General features: G+C 40.5%; 1 protein-coding gene across 1 annotated transcript; it reads right to left on the bottom strand.

Moving 5' to 3' along the window:
• Window positions 1–1208: 1208 nt before the first annotated feature.
• si:dkey-29p10.4 (E3 ubiquitin/ISG15 ligase TRIM25) lies at window positions 1209–8562 on the bottom strand. Its single transcript, XM_044126017.1, has 7 exons — window positions 8248–8562; window positions 6150–7006; window positions 5020–5110; window positions 4077–4330; window positions 3970–3992; window positions 2192–2346; window positions 1209–1770 (listed from the first exon to the last, which is right to left on the bottom strand). The coding sequence occupies exons 1-7, from the start codon at window positions 8543–8545 to the stop codon at window positions 1226–1228; spliced, it is 2223 nt and encodes a 740-aa protein (XP_043981952.1). The 5' UTR covers window positions 8546–8562; the 3' UTR covers window positions 1209–1225.
• Between the last annotated feature and the right edge of the window lie 2257 nt (window positions 8563–10819).

The following is a 10819-nucleotide window of genomic DNA, read 5'->3' as shown; positions in this document are numbered from 1 at the left end:
TTATTTTATTGAAGCAGCAACAACTAGCTCAAGGAGAAGGTAGATTAGCTCCATCTTTTAACATATTGTACCATTGCGACATGGTGACGGTTTTAACAAACACAGCTGTGGAAAAAATTAGGAGTCCACTGCACTGAACCCATTGAAAACCTGCTGGTTATTCCACCACATATTGGTTTCTGAACTCTTCCTGAGTTAAAACATTAGTATTGTTGTTTCTAAATTAACATGAACTGGTTTTCTTTGCATGATTTGAGGTCTGAAAGAACTGCATCTTTTTTATGTTGACCATTTCTCATTTTTTGCTGATAAATACTAAATTTCACAGACATGTCAGTATTTCATGGAATAAAAAAAAGCAATGTTAATTTTACTCAAAAAAAAAAAAAAATATATATATATATATAAAGTAAAATCAGAGAAACTTATTTTTTTAGTTTTAGTGTTAATTCAATATTTTGAAGCTCATTTCTCTTGCTGCCATTGCTAAAATTACAATCCTAAAATGCAAAAAACTAAATAAAACCTGTCACTTCTTCTACGCGCTTATTGGCCCTGTTCAAATGCTACCAGAGCAATCCGTGTTAATGGGAGAAAACCCAGAGAGCAGTGAAGTAAGATTAAGTTGAGTGAAAGAAAAAAAAAGCCTCCAGTGGAATTGCGTAGGAGGGCAATAAGCAGGCGAGGTAAACAGTCTTACCCTGCTGAATGACGTCAGTCGTGCAGAAACCTGAGTCAGAATAAATGACCCACATACTTCAAGGAAAAGGACAATTTCACGTGTTCAGATCTGCGACGGTCTGAGGAGTTTCAGCCGTTTGTTGTCAGTGGAGCTGCGAGGCTGCGGGGGTTTCAAAGTCAGCTCCCGCTCCAGGGAAACACGCCACCCACACCTGTGTTTCTATTTGAAATGTGAAAGAATGAGGGCAAATCTTTGTGTTTGAAACGAGCGTTTTATTCCACAGGAGCTCAGCATGAAGAAGAAGGAAAACAAATTATAATTAAACATGTTTAGCTTGCCTTTCATTTAAAATCTTAGGCTATAAAAAATGTTATCTTTGTTGGGAATGTTACTTAAACTCTACTACCATGGTACAGTTCCAGTGTTAACAAATCATCTAAGAATGTTTCAGGTTCAGCAGAATATAAAAACAAACCTAATGGTATCAAGTATTTTCATGAAAAGAAGGCACAGGCTGTCAGAAATGTAAAAGTTTAAACTGGTTTATGAGTGGAACAGGTCGCAGACGGTCAGGTGGGTTTTGGACACGGAAAGAGCCGGGTACAGAGGCTCACAAAAACTGTGCTTGTAAGAATACAACAAAGCAAGACTGCCCCCTGGTGTCGCATCAAAGAACGACAGGCTGCCCTCTTCGAAGTCCAGGAACACTCCCACCCGCTGCAGGCCGTCGGCCCTCACCGGAGCCGTCTCCTTGTTGTGCAGAGCCTCCAGCTTCCTCTTGTCACAGGCCAGGCACCAGGAGTAGCTGTTGCAGCCCAGACGGGAGCCGTCCTTCTGGCCCTTCCTTTCTATCTGAGCCGCGCTCAGGCCCACCTTCCAGCGCCCGTCGTCCACCGACACGGACACCTCCCAGTACCAGCGGCCGCCCTGCAGCGGGGAAGACGCCAGGACTTGTGGGAAGGAGCTGAAGCGAGCCTGGTGGTCGGCGTAGGCCTGCGGGGATTCGCTGTACGCCACCTTCCTGTTGGCTTCGGACAGCTGCAGCTTGGGATGAGCCGTGTCTGCGTCCATGGCAGGAACGGTGCCGTCTGGACGCAGGGAGGAGATTTCTTTACAGGACGCTCTATTAACAAACTTCCTTTTTATTTTTGTTTTTGTCATTCATCTATCTGTGATGTTGTGATGGTTGTGAAGCTTTGGCAAGCTGAGGTTGTTACAAATGGGCTATAAATAAAATTGCTCTTCAAAAAATATTAATCATCAGAACAGAAATGATCAAACTCATTTTAATTTATGCAATAATGACAAGTTTACTAATATACTTCGACTATTTTTGGATTAAGTGATTAATAAAAGGATAGAAAAAGGTGCTAAATAGGTGATATTTTTATACTGAAACTAACCCTTTTTGGTAGAATTAGTAATCTGTTCATCATGATTAACTGTTTCAGCGCTGCTTTCTAAGCTAAAATAACGAGCATGGGGGATGTGGTGTGAAGCGTTTCCTACACAGCAGCCTGTAGAGGTCTCTGTCTTTCCCCGGCATGGTGATGACGACGGCGTCCAGACGTTTCTCCGTCCACCTCTGCAGGCAGCTCAGTCGGCCGCGGTCCACTTCCTCTGGAGGCGCAAACTGATCGGCACAGTTCCCCACCTCACTGGTGCTGGACAGGAAGAGCAGAGTCAGAGTAAAACTACTGGATTCATGGGTCCCAAACAAAGTCTCTAAAATACTCAGTATGATCATAATGAAGATGAATAATGAAGTTTGAAAACAAGTTTTAAAATCACACTCTTGGGATGTTTAACTAAGAAGAATGAGCGTTTTTGTAAATCTATGTAATAGCAAACAGATTGTACTTGCAGCTCTGGAAAAAAATTTAGAGACCCTTAAAATGATCAGTTTCTCTGATTTTACTCTTTATAGGTTTATGTTTGAGTAAAATGAACGTTGTTCTTTTATTCTATGAACTACTGACAACATGTCTCTTAAAGTCCAAGCAAACATTTTGCATCTATTTGCAGAAAATGAGAAATGATAAAAATAAAGAAGAAAATACAGTGATTTCAGAGCTCGAATAATACAAAGAAAACAAGTTCATATTAATTTAGTAACAACATTAAAATACACTGAACTCTAGTTGTCAGGTGATAAAAGGTATGAATCAGAGTCCAGAACAGGTGTGTCAAACTGCTTTTCATTCTGGGCCAAATCAAGATCATCAATGCTCTTAAAGGGCCGGATGTGGAAGAATGAGTTGATAAAACCCATTAAGAAACTGTTAAAATGTTAATAAATATCTGTGTATTCGATAAGTTCTTCAGTAGTATAGAACAGTGGCCCCCAACCTTTTTAGTACAGCGGACCAGTCAACCCTTCCTAAATTTTCTGCGGACCGGGTGGGGGTGGGCTGCGGGGGTGTTGCGCGTCATCAGGACCGAGACAGACGCCGTTGCTTCTTACTCATTCTGCTGCATGTTGGCACGCAAGACGTAAGCATCCGGTTTAGGATTTTCAAAATAAAAGCTCCTCCAGACTCAATACATAGAACGGACATATTTAATTATTTCTTGCGCGGCCCGGTACCAATTGGTCCGCGGCCCGGTGGTTGGGGACCACTGGTATAGAACATCCAGGTTTTCATGGTTATTTTTGTGCTGTTTTTGACTCTTTAATGCTAATTTGGAAATATTTGCAAGGAATTCTGCAATATTTGCACTTACCTATGAACATGTGACTTTTTGTTACCTGTCACATTGAATGCAGACTATAACTTAAAATCTAGTAAGACTGAAGCAGCAGTGGAGTAAAAGTAATAAGTACTGCCACCTGCAGGTAGGAGTTTGAATCATTTAAGTCCAATGTTTTGACCATTTTTGCAAAAGAAAAAATATTGTAATCCTCAAATTTCATTACTAGCATGAAAAAAAGCTGCTGCCTGTAGACTTGGTGTGGATTTCAGTGATCAAGGAATCAAAAAACTGGAGGGACTGATTGATGAAATTTGGCATCTGGAGTCTAGAGGGCCATTTAAAATGCCATGGTGAGGCAGATTTGGCCGCCGGCCCTCGAGTTTAACACCTGAGGTTCAGACTATGATCTGTCACAGAGATGCTGTTTCTCTGAAAGCACATGTCCTCTCTGTTGTTTCCTAATGAGAAACAGACAACACCAGAACTCCTTAAAGCTTTTTAAACACAGTATCTTCTCAAACTATTGTTAATTTGTTCTGTTAGATAACTGCCCTCATTAAAATGCAAGAAAAAGCAGAAGTTGAATTACTTACAGCTGAGAAATCCTGCTGTACTCCTGAAAAGCCGAGAAGAAGAAGATATTTCTGTTTTACTCTGTAATAAAGTGGCCGTATATCTAACAGAGAGAGCTCCAGCTGACCATTATGAACGCCTGGTCCTGAATGCGCGTGTCGGCCCTGGCGTCGGCCAGACCCTCCAGGATGTGGAGGCCATTTTGGATGGACTGCAGCGAGCTCTGAAGCAGGCAGAGCTTCTTCTCCAGACCGCCCAGGACCCGGTTCTCCTCCTTCTTCACACAGCGGAGAGCCGTCTGCTCCTCCTGATCCAACGCCTCTCTGATGGCGCCGTACTGCTGCTTCACCCCGTCCAGCGCTTTGGTTAGTACCACCTGGAGACGAAAGGAGAGCAGCGTCATGATATTACTGAGAAATAATCAGAAGACCAGAGTTACAGAATGACTGGAAATAGTTATTTCACACGGATCGTACAATTAAAGCACTTTTCAACCATTTTCAAGGTAAGTTTTCAAACTTTTTCACTATTATATGACATAATTTACTGTTATTATTATTACGCATTCTACAGAAGCAACAAAGTAATCTGAAATAAAACAAGATTTTATGTTTTGAAATGTCAAAACACAAATTTGACAAAAAAATAAAATCCCCCAATTTTAATAATGTTGTTTAACGTGGAAAATATGAGCCAACCTTTATTTTTATTAAACAGATCAAAATGTCATTACAACATTAAGAATAGTAAATATTTACTACATTCAGACAAACCAAACTTACTCAGATTAAATGTTTAAACACAATATACAAGGAAAGAAAAAAAATATCTATAAGATTTAAGTTTTCTGTAATTTAGCAAATGGAAATAATTTTCAAGGATCGGTTTCATAAAGAGGAACAGATAAATCAAGGTCTACACATCTAAATGGGTTTATTATACAATTAAATAGGTTCAGAAAATGTAGGTGGACAAAGCAAACAGATCTAAATGGGTTTATTACAATATTAAAATGTAGGTTCAAAGCAAGAATATATTAGAGCAAATTAGTAAAATGATTTTCTGTATTAATAAACTGTGCAGTTCTGTGAGTTCAGTCACTCTGTTCTTCACTTGCTGTTCAGCGTCCTGCAGCTGTTTGATTTCTTCTTTCAGGTTTGCCTGGAAAAATCACAACAAACATAAAAAAACACCAATCAAGAATTCATGACACCATCCATCCATCTATCCATTTTCTTACACCCTTCTTCCCTAAATGGGGTCGGGAGGGTTGCTGGTTCCTCTCCAGCTCCGTTCCGGGCGAGAGGCGGGTTCACCCTGGACAGGTTGCCAGTCTGTCGCAGGGCAACACAGAGACATACAGGACACACAACCATTCACACACACACTCACACCTAGGGAGAATTTAGAGAAACCAATTAACCTGACAGTCATGTTTTTGGACTGTGGGAGGAAGCCAGAGAACCCGGAGAGAACCCACCATGCACAGGGAGAACATGCAAACTCCATGCAGAAAGATCCCCGGCCGGGAATCGAACCCAGGACCTTCTTGCTGCAAGGCAACAGCTCTACCAACTGCGCCACTGTGCAGCCCAAACATAAAAAAACACCAATCAAGAATTCATGACACCATTCATCTCTAAACATATACAGGGTTTCCCCTCAGGGTATTATAAGCCACCAGGCTTTACTTGTGCCCCCACCGGCCTAAACACTGCTTATTTTTTATAATCTTCCATCTTTCAATTATTAATAATTATCAAGTGATATTTTCACATTACCTGTCAACTTTAAACATTTTTTTCCCCTCCAGGGGGTCTTTTATGGGCTCTAGTGTCCCTTATATGACAGTAGGCTGACAGGAAAGGGGGAAGGAGAGGGGGGAAGGGTTTCGAACCCGCGACCGCCATGTTTTCTGGGTGAAACCTTGACCACCTTATTCTGGAGAACATAGGTAAAAGATGCGTTTATCTGGGGCGTGCCGTGGTGGTGTAGGGGATAGCGCGACCCACATTTGGAGGCCTTGAGTCCTCGACGCGGCCGTCGCAGGTTCGATTCCCGTACCCGGCGACATTTGCCGCATGTCTTCCCCCCCTCTCTCCTTCCCCCTTTCCTGTCAGCCTACTGTCGTATAAGGGACACTAGAGCCCATAAAAGACCCCCTGGAGGGGAGAAAAAAAAAAGGATGCATTTTTCTCACCCTGAGCTCCTTCTCCGCCTCCCTGATGCTGATGCAGGCGTGGTCGCGGTGCGAGCCAATCACGGTGCACACGGTGCACACGCACGCCGCGCACTGCCTGCAGTAGATCCGGTTGATCTCCTGGTGCTCCTGGCACCTCCAGAGGGAAATGTCCTCCATGGGGGAAACCAGGGTGTGGTTCTGGAAGACGGGCGACTCCAGGTGAGGACGGAGGTGCTCCTTACACATGGACGCCCCACACACCAGGCAGGTCTTCACAGCCGTCTGGTGTCCCGTTTTAGGGCAGTAATGACATGGGACTGGGCCCAAACGGTTGGAGGAGGCAGAAGTGGACATCAGAGGCGTCTTGCTGACTGGAGCCGATTTGTTCCCTGGACTTAAACTCTCAGGACGGGCTTCGGCGCTTCCAGGTGAGGCGAGTTTCTTTGGTGAAGTGGGAATTCCTGTCGCATCTTTCCTGGGGGTTTCAGTAAGAGGAGAGTCGCAGAGATCTACTTCACTGGAGCTGTCAGAATCATCCGCTGACTTTTGAGACCAATCACTTTCAGCTGACTTCATGTCAGAGTTCTCGGTGAGGGATTTGCCGTCACCACTCGCAGACGGTGTGGGTTCTGGGTTGATTGGTTTTGTGGACGTCCCCGCATCAGCTGGATCTTCAGGTTTATCTGAGAAGGAGGCGGTGGGAGTCTCAGCGGTTCTGGACCAGTCACTGGTGGACTCCACAGCGGTTCGCTTTGCCACATGTTCCTCTGAAACGGGTGTGGTGGCCTTTCTCTTCCCAAGGAACCGGCTGGTCACCGAGGTTCTTCTCAAATCCGAGGCAGATGTACTTTGTTCGCTATGACTGGATGATGTCGCTGTACCAAACACAATGCAAGCAGGTCAACACTGAGGGGAAGGAGACTGAATTAGCACAAGGATTGGTCAAAATTCAGCCGAGTTGCAGTGATTGGTCAAAAAAGAATAAAATACAGGAAACATTAATGTGATGATGTACAAAAAAAAGTTACGTTGACTGGTGAACATGCAAAGTTTATGCACAATTTTGCGAATGATGAGTGAATTTCCGCTAGTAGTTATGATGGCAACATCATGGAGGGACAGATTAATTAAAATAGTTCACTTTTTAAAATCCAGAATAAATATTCCATTCTAGGTCACGTGACACCCTCATGATCAAAGTCCTGACTTTGAGTAGGCCATTCCCAATTCCTTTGAACCACTCAGAGGTGGACTTCTAGTGAGCTTTGTATTGTTTTTCTAATGCATAATCTAAGTATGCTTGAGTTCAAGGTCACAAACTGATGTTGAAATTCTTCAGAGTTCTGGTACCTGTGATTATTTACCAAGCAAAAAAAAAAAAATCAATACAGGATTTTTATTCGAACTGAATCACTGAAGTCAAAAGTTGAATTTTTCTTCCAGTTTCAGAGTCAGATCATGCTATTGCAAACAAAGATCAATCTGTGTTAAAGATTTCAACACAGATTTAACCAGCGTTCCAAAAAATTTGAAAAGCGATTTGAAGGATTCTACTATTTTCAGTAATCTCACTTCTTGTAACATGGTTAGTTTTTTATTATTATTATTCAAATTTACACCATGCAATTTTACGGTTTTCTTTCTTCAAAATTCAAATTCAAAAATACTTTATCAATCCCAAAAGAAAAGTAATTAGCTACAAACAAATGTTTTACACTAAACAAATAAATCTCAGTGCTGAAATGGTTTGAACAGTGATTGTACTTTATAGCTCATTCTGTTAAAACTATAAACTATAAAGCACCTTTTCACATAGAAATGCTTTTCTAAATTGATTTGTTTGTTTCTTCTGGTTACAATCTCCTGACAACACGAACAGAACCGCATTTAGCTTTTTAATGTTAAGCTGCTGAGAAATGCTGCGTTACAAGCTGGTAATAACAATGTTTTGGCAATCCACAAACCTTGGTTAATAGCATTCTATGACCGGAAGACATCTAACGTTAGCTAGGTTAGCTTCTTCTAGTTACCGGTAAACCGTAACAGATTGTGAATATACTTTATGTGTGTATTATTACTTTATGTATGTTACAGGCCAAAGGTGTATCCGGTTTACCTGCAGTACTTCGTGGAGGTGGCTGTCGACTCGGTATAGGCGACCGTATGAAACTCTTATCAAACGGAAGGGTCTGGTATACAATTTTACACCTGGACTCAGGACAGTGGTATGGTCCGGACGGGCTAACGCTCCACAAGTCTCCAATACATCTTCGGCAGAACCGGTGGTTGCATTTCAGGGTGACGGGATTTTGGGTCATAACATCACAGAGAAGGCACCTCGCTGGTGTATCAAGAGCTGCCCCCATTTTGGTTTGGCTAATGTGTAATTTCTGTTTCCGCGAAGACAGGAACATGGAGGCGGAGCCAAATTTTGAATCCCGCTCTCCCTGGAAACTAATCTTAAAGGTACAGTACACCAGTACATAATAGAGCAAATGACATCTGAAACCTTTACAACATAATAATAATAATAATAATAATAATAATAATAATAATAATAATAATAATAATAATAATAATAATAATAATAATAATAATAATAATAATAATAATAATAATAATAATAATAATAAATAATGAATAATAATAAATCATATAAAGTAAGCATTATTAATGAACTTTAAACTGAAAAAAGGCAGCATACTTCTTCCCTAATACGGAAATAATTAATAATAATAGGAGAAAATGAGTTTGTGCTGAACTTCTATCAAGCTTTAGGGTTGTTATATATCTTTTAGAAAAATAAAAATGCGTTGTTTTAAGTCTTAATGTCAGTAGACATTTATTTGGCGACACCTGGTGGTCAAACATATGAAGAGTAGGTTGAATTGGCTTCTTTATTATGACTACCACAGAGTTTGGCATCGTTTGTTTTATATGCTGTGGTACTTTGAACATGTGTTTGTGGTGGGAAAAAAATCATGTTTTTAAATTTTGGTTGATGAATAATGTCGATAAATGAACTTTTCTTGTTTCAACACATTCTGTGGTGTCTTCTGCCAGTGACCTTTTGACATTTAAACACAACTATAAAAGACTAAAAAGCATCAATATACAAGATAATCTTATAACAGTTTAAATTTATGCTTGTATTGTGATGTCCCTTCCTATGTGTACATATGTGAAAAGGTATATTGTATATTGTAACTAGTGTTTATGATGTATTTTTTATGTATGTATATTGCCTGAGGAAAAAAGGGCTTACAACCTGGTAAAAGAACAAAAGCATGTAACACAAGTAAGGTTTTTCTTTGAGACAATTTCTGCATAATAACTCATACATCATGTTATGAGAAGAAAACAGTATATAGGGTAAAATAAATACATAGATTGCTTTATTTATTACTTTTTCTGAGGCTAATTTAGAGAAACTCTAATTCTGTTTTTAGAGATGGATGAATTGTTGGAGATTGTGAGTAACACATGCATTTCAGTAAATTAGAATAATCTATTTTTAGTGCATTTTTAAGTTTATTAGACGAGAAGGATTTGCAATATTCCCAGAGGGATGAGCTTATGGTCTTCATACAGGCTTTTCAACCCCATTTAGTGTGTTAAACCCAAGCAAAGTTGTCCTGCAACATGTAGTCTGCATCAGATTCCCTGTGCTCTGATGAGAAGTTTTATCAAGAGGCAGATTTAGTTTTCCACCTGCAGCTGGCACCTGCATGTGCTACCAAATGAAGTAATACCTGGTTTGGTGACCATGGTGTCACTGTGCTTGAAACACGCCTGACTTAAGGAGAATATATAGAGATGAAACCCCTTACTGAAACCAACTGGGATTCCTTTGGCCTAACCCATACCTCCCAGTTCCCTCGACTGTCTGTTCGACCAAAGAGTCCATGTGGCACACATTTGACCATCTGTATCTCCCTTCTGGGTCCACCTGGACTCTGCGGATGTCCACTTGCTGCCCAGACTTTTGTGACTATCCCGACTGTTTTTGCTGGCAGGAAAAATAGTATTCTCAGTCAGATGGTGGCTGAGAATACAGCCACTATCACATATGTGCACATAGGAAGGGACATCACACATACAAGATATAAAAAAAAGAGGAAAGGTTAAGTTAATAGCAGAAGAAGAAAACCACAAAGTGATTGTTTTAAGAAATGTAATATGGCAACAGACTCTCAGTTTTACCATTGAGGATAGTTTTTCTGAGGCAGGATGCAAAAGTTACTTTGGTGGGAAATCACTTTATTGTTTGTTTTCTGTTGTCTTTGTCTTCTTCTCTTCTAAGTAGACATTGTATAATAAACCAGGGCATTATCACCCCGTTAGTAGCAGAGTGGAAACTGTATGTTTTGGAGTAGAAAGCAATTGTTTTGCAAAGCAAAGCAAAACAATGTGGATGTGTCAGTTTAAATAACTCTAGTCACTAAAAAGGTGCCATTTCCAAAACTTTTCTCACACTCATAAAATCTGCAACTTGAAAAATAAACTATCACTGTCATAGAAGTAAAGTTTATACACAGTGAAAGTCCCCAAAAAGATGAGAACTTTATGAAGTTTATTAAAAATTTATTTTAAAAAAGGTGATAATAAAAGCTATGAACAGAAAAGGTAGTTTTGGGTTAAGACATCACTCATCATCTGAAAATCACTGATCAGATTATGAGAACATA

The sequence above is a fragment of the Gambusia affinis genome, linkage group LG08, assembly GCF_019740435.1.
Source record: "Gambusia affinis linkage group LG08, SWU_Gaff_1.0, whole genome shotgun sequence".
Taxonomy (NCBI): domain Eukaryota; kingdom Metazoa; phylum Chordata; class Actinopteri; order Cyprinodontiformes; family Poeciliidae; genus Gambusia; species Gambusia affinis.
This window is presented reverse-complemented; position numbering and strand designations above follow the sequence as displayed.

Coding starts and splice junctions, on each gene's coding strand:
- si:dkey-29p10.4 (XM_044126017.1), bottom strand. CDS start 8,545: ATGTTCCTGTCTTCGCGGAAACAGAAATTACACATTAGCCAAACCAAA. Junction 3,993..4,076: donor AGGACCAGGCGTTCATAATG/GTCAGCTGGAGC, acceptor TCGGCTTTTCAG/GAGTACAGCAGGATTTCTCA. Junction 2,347..3,969: donor TACAGCAGGATTTCTCAGCT/GTAAGTAATTCA, acceptor CTTCCTGTCCAG/CACCAGTGAGGTGGGGAACT.